We start from the raw sequence: 16,714 nt of genomic DNA, 5'->3' as shown, positions 1-16,714 counted from the left end.
ACCGAAAATATACAACAAAATATTAAAATTGTAATTTCTATTGCATATACTGAATTATTTAAAAAGCAGCACGTGGCAGCTTGATTGAAGATTATTACACTGTTCTATTAATTAAAATTGGAAATAAAACACATTACCACTTGCGTCGGTAATTGTCGATAAATAGTCAGCGCCATCTATACGAGAACGGCGGAAACTAATCGGCGAGTAGTTTCCGCCGTTTCCGTATAGGTGGCGCCACCGTTCCGATTTTAGCTTTGGGGTCCTTGATACCCCAGATACCATATTGCCGGCGTGCAGTTATCGGTGCTTTGGGGTCTCTAACACCCCAAGACGATATGTCGATATACAGCCACCGCGCTTCGGGGTCCCTAACACCCCACTACTTGCTAATTAGTTTCCGCCGTTTTCGTATTGATGGTGCAGCGATCGAAATTTAATCACAAAAATATGCAACAAAATATTAAAATTGTAATTTCTATTGGATATACTGAATTATTTAAAAAGCAGCACGTGTCATCTTGATTTAAGACTATTACTCTGTGCTATTGATCAAAATGGGAAATAAAAAACTTAACTGGAAATCAAGAAATATCGCTCAAGTTGAAATTGATGACTCTCCAACAAGAAAGGTATACTGTTTTGTAAAAGTATGTAGTTTCATTATGTTATGTTATTTTTTATGTAGATTATCCTGGATATTAACTACCGTGAGGAGAATTATGATGCATGTAACACATTAGCCCTTCCCAGTGAAAAAAGAAAGACAAAAAGTAAAGTTGAGAAAGTATCTACAACTAGATTGTTGTCTAAGAAACGCAGGAAACAGTTGGAGAAAGTTGTAGAGAAAAAGAAAAAAAAATTGAATGTAAGTTATTCAATATACAAACTATGATTAGAAACAAATTTTTTATCCTTTGTCTTGCTTTTAAACAGAGAGCTACACTTTTAGAAGAACTAGCAAAAGTTCAAGCACCCCAGGAAGAACTGAAACATTATGTATCTTTAACCAGCATTCAGACTAAAGGCTTAAAACGTCACTTTAGAGAAATAGATCTACCTACTAAAGAATATAAAGTTAATGCAAATGATGAAGATGAAAATGATGCTGTAGAAGTACCTGTAAATTCTATTAAAGGTAGTAAGAAAAAGAGACTGGCAATTTTAGAAGAACAAAGAAAGGAGGAAACTATCTCTGATCCAAATGTTGTTGGTTTTGATGTAAGTTAGCATAAGGAATGATACTAAAGTGGATCATTAACCAACTGTTTATTTTAGGAATTTACTGATAGTGATTCAACATCTAATAACAGTGAATCGGAGGGTGATGATAATGAGCTGGAGTGTGATAATAATAAACCAGAATCAAATGATACAGATGTTCAGCAAGATGAACAAGAAAAGAATGTACCCAAAGATACAACTTCTGTAGAAAATTCACAAGATCAGACTGAAAATATAAAAAATGATAAAGACAAGGCTTCTATCAATAAAGAAAATCAATCTCCTGATAGTAAAAGTACAAAGAAGGATGGAAAAGTAAAAGTCTCTGTCACTGTAGAAAAGAAACCTGCTGTTTTTGTAACAGTACAAAGAAAGCCCGAAATTCAAGCAGCTAGGCTGAAGCTGCCAGTGGTAGCAGAGGAGCAAGTTATTGTAGAGGCAATTAATGACAATCCTGTTGTAATAATTACCGGCGAAACAGGTAGTGGTAAAACGACTCAAGTACCACAGTTTCTCTATGAAGCTGGTTATGCTCAAGAGAAACTGATAGGAGTAACCGAACCTAGAAGAGTGGCCGCAATATCAATGAGCAAACGCGTAGCAGAAGAAATGAATCTTACCGAGAAGGAGGTTTCATATTTAATTCGTTTTGAAGGAAACGTTACACCAGAGACAAAAATCAAATTCATGACTGATGGTGTTTTACTGAAGGAAATCCAAAGTGTAAGTAATTATTTAATTAAAGTATCAGTTCTGTGTAATGTTGATAATATCAGGTTTTACAACGTTTCAGGACTTTTTGCTTACAAAGTATTCTGTAATTATCTTGGATGAGGCACATGAACGAAGCGTGTATACTGATATTTTAATAGGATTATTGTCACGAATTGTACCGCTGCGTAATAAAAGAAAAAATCCTCTAAAACTTGTAATAATGTCAGCCACGTTACGAGTTGAAGAACTTATAGATAATGACAAATTGTTTAAACAGAAACCACCGGTACTGTCTGTAGAATCAAGGCAGTTTCCTGTCACTATACATTTCAATAGAAGAACCAACACCAATTATGTCTCTGATGCCTTCAAGAAAGCGGTGAAGATACATACTCGTCTTCCCGATGGTGGAATTTTAATTTTTCTAACAGGACAGCGAGAAGTAAATTATGTTGTTAGAAAATTACGTAGAGCTTTCCCTATAAAAGATAAAAAAGAAACTAAAAAGAGACGTCATAAACTGGACAAAAATTCAGATTCTTTGGAGAAAGAAAAAGATAAAAGTTCTACTGAAAAAGAGGAAAAAGTAGATGATTCAGAAGACAATAGTGACAATGATAATTTTGACGATGATTTCCGTAGCAAAGAAGCTATTCGTTACAACAAATTACGACAAAAGAAACAAATTCAGCTGCCAAATATTAGTCTCGACGAGTATGTAAACCTATTTCAAATATTTTGAAACAATATTGAGTATAATTTAATGTACCATTGTTTTTCAGTTACTCTGTGGTTCCTACGGATGATACTCATGAAGATTTACTCGAAGTAGACGATGAAGAAGAGGGACAATTGGACGAAGACGAGGACGAAGATGATGACGTTCTTGATTTAAACACTTTGAAGAATGCACAGCCCTTATGGGTTCTACCTTTGTATTCCATTTTGCCATCTCATGAACAAGCAAAGGTAACGAAAAGATTACTGTATTAGTAAATATGTATGAATAACTAAAAAACTGTATTAGGTATTTGAACCGCCGCCAGAAAACTATAGATTATGTGTAGTTGCTACAAATGTAGCAGAAACTTCCTTGACAATACCTGATGTAAAATATGTAATAGACTGTGGACGCTGTAAAACAAGATTGTATGATAGAGTAACTGGTGTAAGTACATACCAGGTTTGCTATACAAGCAAAGCATCAGCTAATCAACGTGCAGGAAGAGCTGGTAGAGTTGGACCTGGTCATTGCTACAGGTATTTATTTGTGTACACAATATTAAACAATACATAAACTATCGCAATAAACATTATTTTCAGGCTGTATTCTTCAGCAGTATTTAATGATCAATTTGAGCCATTCAGTCAATCAGAAATCCAAAGGAAACCCGTGGATGATTTGTTGTTACAAATGAAAGTGATGAATATTGATAAAGTTGTGAATTTTCCATTTCCCACACCTCCAGATATTGTACAATTGAAGACCGCCGAGAAACGACTTCAAATTCTCGGTGCTTTGCAACGGCCCTCCAATAAAGAAGGTACAAACATCAACAATTATTTTTTATCGTGAATTTAAATGATTTTCAATATTATTCAGGGTCTTACAGTGCCAAGATTACACCACTCGGTCAGAGCATTGCTGCATTCCCAGTTGCTCCCCGATATGGGAAGATGTTAGCTCTTTCGCATCAACACAATCTTCTAGCGTACACGGTGTGCATGGTTGCTGCACTTTCTGTTCAGGAAGTTCTAATGGAAGCGTTTAATACAGATGGTGCTTCTAAAAAATGGTTGCAAATGAGGCGTTTTTGGGCTGGAGTAGGAAACAATTTACTTCTTGGTACCTTAAACACATATTTAAAAAATGTATTAATTGTATAACGTCTGATAATCAATTTTGCGTAAAGGTGATCCCATGGTTTTGATCAGAGCTGTGGGAGGTGCAGAATATGCTGGAATTAAAGGAAAGCTGCTATCTTTCTGTGAAGAGTATGGCTTACGACATAAAGCAGTTGTGGAAATCAGAAAGCTTAGACAACAACTGACGAATGAAATTAATTTAAATATTCCAAACTTAAATCTTACTATTGACCCAGAGTAGGTATTTTGTACAATATTTACATTATCTTCTAGGTGGAAAATAATGAATTGTATTATTGTAAATGTTAATTTAGAATGAAACCACCGCTTGATACAGAAGCCAAACTGCTTAGACAAATAGTTCTGGCTGGAATGGCTGATCAAGTTGCAAGAAAAGTAATGCCTGACGAAGTCAGTGAAGACCAAGACAAGAACAAATATAAATATGCTTACAAGTAGGATTCAGATTGCTTTTTAACCATTCTATTTATTTTAAACATCAAAATTATATGTTTTTTGTTTAGAACTATGGACATGGAAGATCCAGTATTCATGCACTCATCGTGCGTTCTTAGGAGAACATGTCCTGAATGGGTAGTTTATCAAGAAGTATACGAAACGAATAAGCTGTATATGCGTGGAGTTACAGCCATAGAACCTGAATGGTTACCTAAATTTGCCCCATCTTTATGTCGGCTTGGAGATCCTTTAACTGACCCACCTCCAAGGTTTGTAATGTACTTCTAACTTTCCAAGTTTATTGTTTATGTTATATATGCATATGTGTTTAAATAGATATGATACAGAAACGGGAAAAGTCATGTGTAGTATAACAGGAACGTTTGGAAAAGCTGGTTGGAAATTGCCAGTAATGGATATAGAGCATCCATTAACTGTAGAAGGTGTCAAATGGTTTGCTTGCTTCCTTTTGGAGGGAAAAGTATGTCCTAAATTGAAACAGTTTGTTCCTTCGCTGTTATCATCACCGCAGAGCATCAATAAAGCATGGGCTAAGTGAGCTTTATAATATTATATGTATATATAAATAAATCTGTTGAAAACTTGAAGGCTTAAATTATGTTAATCATCAGGTTGATACCGCGAACGCAGGAAATGACACAGCATTTGTTATCTCGTGGAATTATGTCGAGAGATAAATTATTCGAAACATGGAAGGACGACAGAAGTTGTAAGTATAAATGTTTTTAAATATGGGTATAAACTAAGAATAGTGAAAAAAATGAAAAAAATGATTCCTTTCAGTTCTTCTGTCGTCTTATCAGAAATGGCTACCGGAATCTATTCATGGACATATTACAATTATTTGGCCACCTGTATAATAAACTATGTACATATGTACACACAATTGTATATATATATTTATATAATTAAATTTTATAATATACAAAAATTTAATAGAGTGATGCGTTTCAATAATTATTTATTTGATGAAAACTATTGCATATGAATTATATACATATATATCTCAACTAAAAGCTTGGCTTTGATTTTAATAAGTGAATTGTTATGCGAATTTTTTATCGTGTAAATTTATAAATAAACACGTGACACTGGTGTGTCATTTGATATCAGTGACATTGGTAACCATATCTATTATTCAATAAATTATCTTACTCTAGAGTAATATCCATTAATCGTTAACAGAACACAATGGTGCAGAAAATGCATGTAACGATTAAAAGTATAATGAAATATTTACATATTTTCATAGTTTGACGATAAATTAAAATTTGCGCGAGACACAGCTACACTAAATTTTCGTTCTACATAGTAGAAGTTATTTTCAATTGAATTGCTGGCAGTGCTATGACATCGGTAAAATTGTAATAAATGCCTAGAAACGATCATTACATTATTCAGCTTTTATCATTTTCTTCTCTTTCTTCTTAATTGGATTCTTTTTACAATCTTTGTAAACATTATTAAGGTCAAACGTTGCTTTTATGTTATCCTAAAAAACAATTTTCCTGTAATACATGTTATATAACTTAAAGATATCAAGAACTGTATTACTTACTAATGAAAAAAGAAATTTAACTAATTTCCCTTTGTGATCCGCGTATGGACGTCTTTCTACTTCTTTACCTTCTTTAAAAAGAATCAAGGTAGGCAACTGTTTACTGGTACTAGCGTCGCTAATATGATACTTCACTCCCGCATCTGGATACCTTCCTATATCTACTTTTCCAAATTTTAAATTCTCCAATGCATACCTGCAAACATTTTTATACAACATTATATTTAATCAATGATTAATTACTTTAAATAAGAAATAAAATGCAACATACTCTGCAGAAAGCTCAGAGAATATTGGTGCAAAGTTAACACAAGCTGGATTCCATGCTGTATAAAATGCAACCAGCCAAACAATTCTTGTATCACGGTATAATTCTTCTTGTAATCCTTGTGCACCACGTAAATATGTTACATTCTCTGGACCTTGGTATGTTGGTTCAGGGAACAACAAGCCACATACTACAATTATAAAATCATATAGAAATTAACTGGTGGTGTGGAGATCTGTTGTGTTACCAATTAGATACCTACAAATAAATATAATAGCAAATATGATTCCCATACGAATATCTGCATAAAACCAAAGAATCAAATTAGCTATTTTGGTGTACACAAAGCTAGATGATAAATAGTTTATCATAGTGACACTTCCAGTTTTTCGTGTCCTTATCATAATGACTATCATGAGAAAAAATAAAATCTCTGTTTCCCTCTGAAATAAAAAGAAAATAATTTGTTAAAGTTCTACAACACATCTCTTATTATCTTTCAATTACTTACCCCATCAAGTTCACACTCTGCTTGTGCAAATACATAATGACAAACGATCGGTAAACGTTTTGAGACAATATATGAAACACTGAGTAAAATATTTATCAAATAATAAGGCTTCAATAGAAGCCTCAAGTCTTTTTTAAAAGGCATTCTTAGGTTATGCACAATTATTCCAGTATATATAAATAGATAAATGACTTTTGATGGAATGATTTTACCTTAGCAGGTATTTAGTTAATAGAACAGTGTATCTTATTTAATTTACAGACAGTTTGTTGTCTTATAACAAAATTAAATGACACTCTTTTACATTGATCATAAATTGATCGTTTCAACGAACCCTTTCATATTTATTCAATCTTCACCCCTGATCAAGATTTGTATATAATTAATTTTATATTAAATATTTCACAAAGCAATAACGAAATCGGTGTAACAGGGCAGAATATTTAAGAAATAAAATGTTTAATTAACGACAGAAATAATACAGGTCTCTCATTGGTTGACAAATTATAGCAGATCAAAAAAGTGACATAATCCTAATCAAATATTTCTCCTCTTGTTTGATACTGTATTACAATGAACGAATTGTTTGCAAATATAAAATTAAGTGAATATGATTATTTGCAGCTTTTTAACAATGTCTGATAAAGGTTCATATAGCAAATAAAATGAAGCAACAGTCGGTAAATGCATTGTTGATAAAACTATTTTCATTTGATTAAATAGAATATATTCACTGGACCTTTGTTTAATTAAAGTTTTCTATATATTAGATAAGTTATACATAAATATTATATGCAAATGTTATTTTATCATAATAATTAGTTTTATCAAAATGTTCAATCAATTCTTGCTATGTTACTGTTACTTTGATTAGAATATGTTCACTGAACCTTTTATCTTATTAAATTTTTCCATGAGGTAGATAAGGTATCTTTAGCATTATAGAGAACTGTGATTTATTATAATATTCAGTTTTATCAAAATCTGTAGTCAATGATATGCTATCAATTTATTACTTGATGAAAATATGAGTAAATTAATAATGAAAACTATTCTACTTTTCCAGCAATTCACTGACATCTGCAAATTATCAGAAGCCCATTACCAAGATACATTATATTAAAACAATATTATAATTGTACACAATATGACATCACAGATATATCCCCACTTTGCTTATAAATAGGGATGGTCTGGCTTATAAGTCTTCAATACTGACCGATAGTCTCCAATTGAAATCCTAAACATGAAGTTTTTACTAGCAGTTTGTTTCATTGCTCAAGTTTGTTTAATAACATCTCGGGAAGTTCATGCTTCCAACAGCAGCATTCCTTTAGTTGTTATTACATGGGATTATAAAGTTGCTACTGAAAAAGGTAAATCTTTATAACTGTTTACTTCTTACAAAAGTAATGTTATATTCATACAATTATTTGTTTTCAGCATGGGATGTTCTATACAATCAAAAGAGGAGTGCTTTGGATGCTATAGAAGAAAGTTGCACTTACTGTGAAGACAATAGATGTAGAAAAACTGTAGGATTTGGAGGTAGTCCAGATGAAAGTGGAGAAACTACATTGGATGCTTTAATCATGGATGGGTACAGCTATTATTTACTTGTAGATACACTTATTTCATAGCTAAGGACCATCTTCATGAATCCATTTATTTCATAATAGGGTCACAATGGACGTCGGTGGAGTGGGCCTCCTAAGAAATATTAAAAGTGCAGCTTCTGTTGCACGTAAAGTTCTGGAGCACACCAAGCATTCCTTGCTTGGTGGAGAGTTGGCTTCAAAGTTTGCTGTAGAAATGGGCTTCAAACAAGAGCCCTTACAAACCGAAGAATCGAAGAAAATGTGGCTAGACTGGAAAGCTAATAACTGCCAACCCAACTTCTGGAAGGTAAAGAACATCTCTAAATCTAATTACTAATTATGATCATGTCGATATAACTTTTTATATTTGCAGAATGTAGTTCCAGACCCAAGCAAGAATTGTGGCCCATATCGTGCTGTAAGTTCCATGGACTTCAAAATGGAAGAACACCAGTCCTATGTAGATGAAGAAAATCACGACACCATTGGAGTTGTAGCGATAGATTCCAAGGGTCATATAGCGGCTGGTACATCGACGAATGGTGCCAGAAACAAAATTGCTGGTCGTATCGGAGATTCTCCGATTGCAGGTGCAGGTGCATACGCTGATCAACAAGTTGGCGCAGCTGCTGGTACCGGTGATGGTGACATCATGATGCGCTTCTTACCTAGGTAAAAGGAAATTTAGTTTATTAATATACATTCTACGTTATACAATTTTCTTGATTTTTGATACGAAGGATGTCATTTCAGCTTTTTGGCTGTGGAAGAGATGCGTCGTGGTGCTAGTCCCAAGGAAGCTGCAACAACAGCAGTTAAAAGAATTGCTGAACATTATCCAACATTTACAGGTGCAGTAATAGCTATAAATAAAAACGGAAACTATGGAGCTGCATGTAACAGTCTTACTCGTTTTGAATACTATGTCGCTAATCCTGAATTAAATAAGGCAACAATGCTTTATGCAAATTGTATAGATGCTGAGAATCAGTATCAAGTTGTTAATGCTAGAAACAATTAATCAATCTTTTGTAAATCTGTCATTTATGTTTTTAATGTGATATGTATAATTATGTTAATAAAATAAAAGTTGGCAAATCTACTTTACCAAAAACGACTTCATTATCATTTGCGTTTAAATGGTTTATCCCTTGTTCCTAGATGGCAGGGTGATCATTGCTTGTGTCGATGGAGGTGACGTTTAGGAACAATCATAATTTTATCAAATAATTAATCAACAAATATTAATTTCCTATTGTTAAGTATAACTGTTTAACAATATTAAATGTAAGTTCTATCTACACTTGACTTTCAGATTTAATAATCCTTTCTATTCTGTATTTCTGTCAAAATTTTGTTCACGTTAACTAATTAACCTTACTCTCTAGAGATCTAAACACAAGCAAAAATGCCAGAAACGACGGAGGAGGACTTGGGAATGTCCGTTCGTTTAACGAACGATGATTTCCGAAAACTGTTAATGACACCAAGAGCATCGGTTCCATCTGCTACCCCAGCTTCTGTACCTGGTACTGTTAGAGATGCTAGTGCAAAAACAGCACAGACACCAAACATCAGTGGTGGCAGTAGAGCAGAGCTCAGAAGGAAAAAGAAAAGTTTTTATGCCAAATTGAAGAAACAGGAAGAGGATAAGATGGCAGAATTAGCAGAGAAATACAGGGACAGAGCAAGAGAACGCAGGGATGGTACAAATCAAGATTATCAGGCAGAAGATCCAATGAATAGTGCCAGTGCATACCGTGCTGTGGCACCTGATTTGAAATCTGGAATGGATGCTGCTGAACGCAGAAGACAAATGATTCAACAGTCAAAATTCTTGGGTGGTGATATGGAACATACTCATTTGGTGAAAGGGTTGGATTATGCTCTTCTTCAGAAGGTAAAAATTTACCATGTCAAATGACCTTAACACTGTCTGACTAAGATTCTGCTTTATAGGTAAGAAGCGAAATAGAGGCAAAGGAACATGAACAGGAACAAGAGATGGAGAAATTGGTGAAACCAAAGGATAAAGTAAAAGAAAAGAAGGAGGGAGAAAAGAAGGATGATGAAATGCTGTTCAAAACCAAAATCGGACGTAACGTTTACAGAACTATCATGACCATGAAGTCGAAACAAATTGAAAGAAACGAATTATTTACACCAGGTCGTATGGCTTATGTGATAGAGTTGGATGACGAGAACACAGACGTAGACATACCGACCACTTTAATCAGAAGTAAAGCTGACGTACCAACAACGGATAATACTCCTACCTTAACAACCAACGATATTGTAATAAACAAATTAGCACAAATCTTATCATATTTACGACAAGGCAATCGTCATGGGAAGAAAGGGAAGAAGAATAAGGATGGACGATCCAGACCCGACGATATGAATGATATGGATATCGCTCCTAGACCTCAAGATGAAAGCATTTACGGTGATATTGGCGATTACGTTCCTACAATTGGCAAAAAGGATACGAATCAGTCTAGAGAGAAGAAGAAGGGTTCTTACTTTGACAAATCAGAGAATGCTCTAGACACAGATGACAAAGCAAACACTCCCCAATTACCAAGTATAACACCGTCTAATACAGAAAATAACGCTCCTAAAAAAGGAGCGCTTCTTAATAAATTAGCAGCAGAGCCAGAAGGCTATGCAGAATGTTACCCAGGTCTGGATGAAATGCAGGATGCTATAGATGATTCAGACGACGAAGTGGATTATACCAAGATGGATCTTGGTAACAAGAAAGGTCCCATTGGAAGATGGGATTTCGATACTCCCGAAGAGTATAGCGAATATATGAACAATAAAGAAGCACTGCCGAAAGCAGCATTCCAGTATGGAGTGAAAATGGCTGATGGAAGAAGAACGAGAAAGTATAATAAGGAAAAGAATGAAAAAGCAGAGTTGGACAGAGAATGGCAGAAGATTCAGAATATCATGAATAAGAGGAAACCCACAACAGTGTTAGATGGAGGATCAGAATTCAAAGTACCTAGATATTAAAGAATCCAGTCGCTTGTGTAATATCTATTTACTATAGATTTTATGTTAATTAAATAATATGTAAATTGTATATGTTGTAGTATATAATATAATTGATTTGTTTGTTCATCGCTGCACGTATAAAAATAATGGATGCAATAAAAGATGGTATGTTATTTTTAAAATAGCGAGTTTCTTAATATTGATCCTTCTGAAATTGCGTTGTTAAAAGCAACTTTCAACGTATTCAAAGTCTTATATAAATTACTTATTTGCCTCGGTCAAAGATCTGTACACTCGTGACCTAAAACTGACTAAAACCGGTACGAGACTAGCTTATCAATGACCTCTGACCAATCGATAGGAGGAATTTTTGATTAAAACCTGCTAATACTAGTCAGAACTTAAACCAATGATAAACGATCCAAAAAAAAACTGATGACTTTGCATATAAGTTCGTATCATAATTACACAAGTAAATAATTATAATTAAATATTCTTTAGCATTGAAAAAAAAGAGATTAATTATATCACCTCCTTTAACTAGATACTAACAACAAAGTTATCTAAATAATCATTTATCAAGCAATCTTGATATTATAAAAGTCTACTCTGCAACAATTTTACTTCCTGTAAATATTTTTTGCAAACCAAGCAAATGATTGTCACCGTGCGGGGGAATACCGCGAAATCTTGCGTGCACAATTTAAAAAAAAATCCAAGATAAGGAAGAAGATCGTGGCACGTCATAGAGAATCGCCACGGGATCTCCTCAAAGTTCTTGACCCTCGTGGCTGATACGCTCTAGCTTATATAAACGTGTGCTTCAGCTGGTGGTAGTCAATAGCTGCAAGTGATTCGCGGGTCAGTAGCCTAGCAAACGTCAAGTGAAGTTGTAGTAAAGTGAATGCACCAGAGGAGAGCCGTAAGAGTAAACGTCGCATAGACTAGATGCTATTTCTAAGGAACTTTCTCTCATTGCGAACCTACGTCGTGAATACCGTAAGACATCCTACCACTGATACTTCTTATTTGTAAATACAATTACTGTTTACACCCTGTCCTGACATTCCAGCTGTACAAACAAATATTGCGCTGGCAAGTGAACGACAGTTGGGAATAGCAAAAGCGGTAGAAAACTAACGCTTGTATTACTCAATAGTAGCCACATTTTTGCAGCCACTTTCTCATGCACAAGCTTCCTTATCTCGTATTTTTCTTTTCTTTACAGTTCGCTTAAAAAAAAGCACAGTGAAAGTTAGCTGAGACAGAATCGTGTTAACACGTTACACAAATAGGTACGTATCAGGTGCACATTACCGACTAACACTGAGCACGCTTCTTTAAATTAATGTAACGGGGTCTCAGATATTTCACTGTACTCCATTAACAGTACAGATAATATTATTAATAAATATTGAAAGGATTCAAACGATTTGAAATCCCTAGACGGCGATGGCGCAACTGAAAGTAGCTATAATCGGTCAGAGCCCGTTCGCGGCTGAAGTTTACAAACTATTGAAGCAAAGTGGTCATCAGATCACAGGAGTCTTCACTATCCCTGATAAAGGGAACCGGGAGGATCCTTTAGGTAAACAGGAAGTCCAATAACGATTTTTCTTCATTTCTTGATATTTAAATAAATACTATTGTATCCTGAATGCAGCCGTCACAGCAAAAGCTGACAATACCCCTGTGTTCAAAATCAAATCCTGGAGGAGCAAGGGTGTAACGTTACCAGAGGTGTTGGAACTGTATAAACGGATAGAAGTCGACTTGAACGTCCTTCCGTTCTGCAGTCAATTTATTCCCATGGAGGTGATCAATCACCCTCGTCATCGCAGCATATGCTACCATCCGTCTCTGCTACCCAGGCATCGTGGCGCGAGTGCCATAAACTGGTTAGTAGGCCTGCAATCAACATAATAACGCGTTACGTGGCTGCAATCGTATAACGTAATAAAGGAGACCGTTCACTGTGAAATATTCTATACGCTTATCTCCCGGTGGAGGGGGTGCAAGTAGACATTCAGTTAGGTCAAATCAAAGGCACCACGCGTATTATGGAAACCGGTTCGGATCAGTTTTCGTGGCTGACATTATCTCTATACATAATGCGTGTTTGTTCGCTGCTTTCACGTTCAATAAATGTAACGATAAGCCGACTGATAAGCACCGTGACAAGACGTTTATGAAATGACATTTCACGAGACAGTTTCTTTTCTGAACTGACCAATTCTCTTGTCAGGCGCTGTCATCGATCAATTGAATGAAATTTTTAAAAATAAATATTCCAATTCCTCAGGACTCTCATCGAAGGAGACAACACTGCAGGGTTCTCAATCTTCTGGGCTGACGATGGCCTCGACACTGGGCCAATCTTGTTGCAGAGATCTTGCAAAGTCGAGCCCAAAGACACTGTAGATACGTTGTACAATAATTTCCTCTATCCTGAAGGGATCAAAGCCTTGGGGGAGGCTGTAGACCTAGTGGCCAAAGGCACTGCGCCGATGATTCCTCAACCGGAGGAAGGAGCTAGCTACGACCCCATGTTAAATAAGAAGGAGCTTCAAAAAATTAATTGGTCCAAGCCTGCCAAGCAGATCCATAACTTCATCCGTGGCATGGACAGCACTCCAGGAGCCTGGACTACCATCAACGACGAGGAAGTCCGTCTATTTGGGTCTAGCTTATGGAACAGCGACCAGGTTCCTGCCCATGAGATTCAGGTGAACGTGGAGGACAGGGTAGGCATCATTCACGAAGGCGGATTACTGATCAATGCCATCGATGACCGATTTGTCAACGTGGAGAGGATAAAAATTGGAACAAGAACCATTCCTGCTAGCAAATATGGTCAGAAGAGCGAGGATACTGTGATCCAGTTCACGGAGGAAGAGCTGGCCACCGTGGATACCGTTAGGAACATCTGGGCTGGCATCTTGAACATGGATGTCGAAAATGACACAGACTTCTTCGCGTGTGGTACGTAGAGAAGCCCGTCTGTTCGTGGAAAAGGTAACCATTCGTTTGGAATTCTGAAACATGAACTTTTCGTTACAGGGGCTGGAAGCATGGACGTCGTCAGACTGGTCGAGGAAGTGAAAGACAACCTGGGAGTTACGTTACAAAACATAGATGTTTTCATGAATCCGGTGTTCCAGCAATTCGTCACCACAGTGGTCCTAGCAGCGAGAGGTATCTCTGCCTCCAAGGAGATCAAATACGATGCTGTAGAGTTACAGGCAAACAACATGACTTTGAAGTTCCCCAAACAGTTGTTCATCGATGGAGAGTTTGTGAATGGTCATGGAAAGCCAATAGACACCATCAACCCTCACGATGAAAGCGTCATCTGTCCGGTAGAGTGTGGTTCCATGGAGGATGTGGACAGGGCAGTGAAGGCTGCCAAGAAGGCCTTCGAAGAGGGTGAATGGAGCAAGATCAGCGCCAGGGAGCGTGGTTCTCTTCTCTTCAAGTAAATATATTACCTTGTAAATAGTCTACCAAAAATCAATAGTCTTCATAAATTGATTTTAAATGTATTTATAGGCTAGCAGACTTGATGGAGCAGCACAAGGAAGAACTAGCCACGATAGAGAGCTTGGACTCCGGTGCTGTGTACACTTTAGCCTTGAAGACCCACATAGGGATGTCTATAGAGACCTGGAGGTACTTTGCTGGTTGGTGCGACAAGATCCAAGGCTCCACCATACCTATATCCCATGCCAGGCCAAATCGTAATCTATCTTTCACAAGAAAGGAACCTATTGGTGTTTGTGGCCTGGTCACACCCTGGAACTACCCTCTGATGATGCTCTCCTGGAAAATGGCAGCTTGTTTAGCAGCAGGCAACACCGTGGTAATGAAACCTGCTCAAGCCTCACCTTTAACAGCCTTGAAATTCGCAGAGCTGGCTGCACTGGCTGGTTTCCCTCCTGGAGTGATAAACATCGTACCAGGAAACGGTACTGTGACCGGAAACGCCATCTGCGAGCATCCGTTGATCAGGAAGCTAGGATTCACAGGCTCCACGCAAATTGGTCAATCCATAATGAGATCCTGTGCAAACAGTAATTTGAAAAAGGTCACCCTGGAGCTCGGTGGTAAAAGTCCTTTGGTTATATTCGAGGATGCTGATGTCCAGCATGCTGTTAAGGTTGGAATGAGCAGCGTGTTCTTCAACAAGGGTGAAAACTGCATTGCTGCTGGTAAGTGAACAAACGATAAGTAAATTCAACGCTACAAGTTTCTTTATCTACAATAAAATTGTTTTCTGAAACAGGTCGACTATTTGTGGAGGAGTCTATACACGATGAATTCGTGAGGAGGATAGTGGAAGAGACAAAGAAGATCTCCATAGGGAACCCACTGGACAGAAGAACAGCACATGGTCCACAGAATCACAAGGCTCATCTGAACAAGCTTCTGGACTTTGTACATCGTGGCGTAAAAGAAGGAGCGAAATTAGTCTACGGCGGGAAGAGGCTGGATCGTCCTGGATGGTACTTTGAACCTACGATATTCACAGACGTCAAAGACGACATGTACATAGCAAAAGAGGAATCCTTTGGTCCTGTGATGGTCATCTCAAAGTTCAATTCGAAGAACATGGACGAAGTGATAGCCAGGGCTAATAACACAGAGTATGGTCTAGCTTCCGGTGTGCTGACCAAGGACATCAGCAGAGCGTTGAGATTTGCAGAGAAAATAGAAGCTGGCACAGTGTTCATCAATACTTACAACAAGACGGACGTTGCTGCACCGTTTGGCGGCTTCAAGATGTCCGGCTTCGGCAAGGATCTGGGTCAGGAGGCTCTGAACGAGTACCTGAAGACGAAAACCGTCACTATAGAATACTAGAAGATACAATTCGGCTAACATAAAAATCTTGTACTCGCCTCATCTATATTCATTGCTCATGTATTACACGTGTGTTTGTAAATCATTCTATTTATACGAATAAATTTTTTGATTACTTTTTAATTGCCCTCTGTATATTCTAACTTGAAGAATATTTCGAAAATGCAGACAATGGTTATCCTTTAGGACAGCGTAGACCGGAGTAAAATCTTGCTCCCACGCATACGAGGTACATACATAAACAGTTTTTATACGGAGAGCCAGCCCCCGTAGGCCTCTTTCGAAACTCCAGATGCTTCAACGTGCTTTTTTTATTCGAAGAGACAAGTGTGCTCCGGTTCTGTGGATAGACGGCCGTTACGCTATTCAACTTTCCCTCCAACACTTCTCTTTCTATCTGCTCATCCATTTTCCTACCTCATACTCTTCAGGAGGTCTCTACTAACAAAATATAAATTTTAGAATAAATAATTTACCCAAATTTTTGTAATATGATATAAAATTATTCCAATCGTTACTATTAGTTGCAAAACACTTACATATAATATAATGCACAAGGCTACCAAAGTATGAAGCACATTACAGACAACTAAATCATTCAAGTAACCGACCCTCTAATTATCTTAAACGTT

At 36.7% G+C, this 16,714-nt stretch overlaps 5 protein-coding genes across 6 annotated transcripts; 4 read left to right on the top strand and 1 right to left on the bottom strand.

Annotated features, from left to right (window-relative positions):
- Nucleotides 1–388: 388 nt before the first annotated feature.
- kz (putative ATP-dependent RNA helicase kurz) lies at nt 389–6,300 on the top strand. Of its 2 annotated transcripts, none has more exons than XM_034329190.2 (15): nt 389–632; nt 689–868; nt 937–1,221; nt 1,279–1,947; nt 2,036–2,652; nt 2,721–2,907; nt 2,966–3,198; nt 3,262–3,482; nt 3,542–3,784; nt 3,852–4,041; nt 4,119–4,259; nt 4,329–4,532; nt 4,600–4,818; nt 4,896–4,993; nt 5,068–6,300. In XM_034329190.2, the coding sequence occupies exons 1-15, from the start codon at nt 558–560 to the stop codon at nt 5,142–5,144; spliced, it is 3,639 nt and encodes a 1,212-aa protein (XP_034185081.2). In that variant the 5' UTR covers nt 389–557; the 3' UTR covers nt 5,145–6,300. The 2 variants fall into 2 exon arrangements, with proteins under 2 accessions (XP_034185081.2, XP_034185080.2); XM_034329189.2 differs by having other exon boundaries at nt 2,018–2,652.
- On the bottom strand, nt 5,637–7,126 carry LOC117606601 (thioredoxin-related transmembrane protein 2 homolog). Its single transcript, XM_034329290.2, has 5 exons — nt 6,622–7,126; nt 6,373–6,553; nt 6,114–6,300; nt 5,843–6,038; nt 5,637–5,776 (listed from the first exon to the last, which is right to left on the bottom strand). The coding sequence occupies exons 1-5, from the start codon at nt 6,763–6,765 to the stop codon at nt 5,678–5,680; spliced, it is 807 nt and encodes a 268-aa protein (XP_034185181.1). The 5' UTR covers nt 6,766–7,126; the 3' UTR covers nt 5,637–5,677.
- A 734-nt stretch (nt 7,127–7,860) lies between these two features.
- LOC117606611 (N(4)-(Beta-N-acetylglucosaminyl)-L-asparaginase-like) lies at nt 7,861–9,321 on the top strand. Its single transcript, XM_034329304.2, has 5 exons — nt 7,861–7,997; nt 8,065–8,221; nt 8,301–8,526; nt 8,593–8,891; nt 8,973–9,321. The coding sequence occupies exons 1-5, from the start codon at nt 7,868–7,870 to the stop codon at nt 9,238–9,240; spliced, it is 1,080 nt and encodes a 359-aa protein (XP_034185195.2). The 5' UTR covers nt 7,861–7,867; the 3' UTR covers nt 9,241–9,321.
- A 57-nt stretch (nt 9,322–9,378) lies between these two features.
- LOC143305502 (protein Red) lies at nt 9,379–11,251 on the top strand. The gene is made up of 3 exons (XM_076689478.1): nt 9,379–9,506; nt 9,608–10,119; nt 10,179–11,251. The coding sequence occupies exons 2-3, from the start codon at nt 9,628–9,630 to the stop codon at nt 11,238–11,240; spliced, it is 1,554 nt and encodes a 517-aa protein (XP_076545593.1). The 5' UTR covers nt 9,379–9,506; nt 9,608–9,627; the 3' UTR covers nt 11,241–11,251.
- A 1,423-nt stretch (nt 11,252–12,674) lies between these two features.
- On the top strand, nt 12,675–16,205 carry LOC143305501 (cytosolic 10-formyltetrahydrofolate dehydrogenase). Its single transcript, XM_076689475.1, has 6 exons — nt 12,675–12,810; nt 12,886–13,120; nt 13,525–14,204; nt 14,283–14,697; nt 14,772–15,430; nt 15,505–16,205. Exons 1-6 carry the CDS (start codon nt 12,675–12,677, stop codon nt 16,080–16,082), a joined length of 2,703 nt encoding a protein of 900 aa, XP_076545590.1. The 3' UTR covers nt 16,083–16,205.
- Nucleotides 16,206–16,714: the final 509 nt, after the last annotated feature.

Source organism: Osmia lignaria, chromosome 8 (genome assembly GCF_051020975.1).
Source record: "Osmia lignaria lignaria isolate PbOS001 chromosome 8, iyOsmLign1, whole genome shotgun sequence".
NCBI lineage: Eukaryota > Metazoa > Arthropoda > Insecta > Hymenoptera > Megachilidae > Osmia > Osmia lignaria.
Note: the sequence above shows the minus strand (reverse complement) of the source record. Positions and strands in the feature narration are given on the sequence as shown.

What these genes read in the sequence shown, in the direction of transcription:
- kz (XM_034329189.2), top strand. Translation starts at nt 558, where the DNA reads ATGGGAAATAAAAAACTTAACTGGAAATCAAGAAATATCGCTCAAGTT. An exon ending in CCAAATATTAGTCTCGACGA is followed by an intron (nt 2,653 to 2,720) that starts GTATGTAAACCT and finishes ATTGTTTTTCAG; the next exon opens with TTACTCTGTGGTTCCTACGG. An exon ending in ACGGCCCTCCAATAAAGAAG is followed by an intron (nt 3,483 to 3,541) that starts GTACAAACATCA and finishes AATATTATTCAG; the next exon opens with GGTCTTACAGTGCCAAGATT.
- LOC117606601 (XM_034329290.2), bottom strand. Translation starts at nt 6,765, where the DNA reads ATGCCTTTTAAAAAAGACTTGAGGCTTCTATTGAAGCCTTATTATTTG. An exon ending in CAGAGTGTGAACTTGATGGG is followed by an intron (nt 6,554 to 6,621) that starts GTAAGTAATTGA and finishes TTTTTATTTCAG; the next exon opens with AGGGAAACAGAGATTTTATT. An exon ending in TTAAATTTCTTTTTTCATTA is followed by an intron (nt 5,777 to 5,842) that starts GTAAGTAATACA and finishes ATTGTTTTTTAG; the next exon opens with GATAACATAAAAGCAACGTT.
- LOC117606611 (XM_034329304.2), top strand. Translation starts at nt 7,868, where the DNA reads ATGAAGTTTTTACTAGCAGTTTGTTTCATTGCTCAAGTTTGTTTAATA. An exon ending in GCCAACCCAACTTCTGGAAG is followed by an intron (nt 8,527 to 8,592) that starts GTAAAGAACATC and finishes TTATATTTGCAG; the next exon opens with AATGTAGTTCCAGACCCAAG. An exon ending in ATGATGCGCTTCTTACCTAG is followed by an intron (nt 8,892 to 8,972) that starts GTAAAAGGAAAT and finishes ATGTCATTTCAG; the next exon opens with CTTTTTGGCTGTGGAAGAGA.
- LOC143305502 (XM_076689478.1), top strand. Translation starts at nt 9,628, where the DNA reads ATGCCAGAAACGACGGAGGAGGACTTGGGAATGTCCGTTCGTTTAACG. An exon ending in ATTATGCTCTTCTTCAGAAG is followed by an intron (nt 10,120 to 10,178) that starts GTAAAAATTTAC and finishes TCTGCTTTATAG; the next exon opens with GTAAGAAGCGAAATAGAGGC.
- LOC143305501 (XM_076689475.1), top strand. Translation starts at nt 12,675, where the DNA reads ATGGCGCAACTGAAAGTAGCTATAATCGGTCAGAGCCCGTTCGCGGCT. An exon ending in GAACCGGGAGGATCCTTTAG is followed by an intron (nt 12,811 to 12,885) that starts GTAAACAGGAAG and finishes TCCTGAATGCAG; the next exon opens with CCGTCACAGCAAAAGCTGAC. An exon ending in TGAAAACTGCATTGCTGCTG is followed by an intron (nt 15,431 to 15,504) that starts GTAAGTGAACAA and finishes TTTCTGAAACAG; the next exon opens with GTCGACTATTTGTGGAGGAG.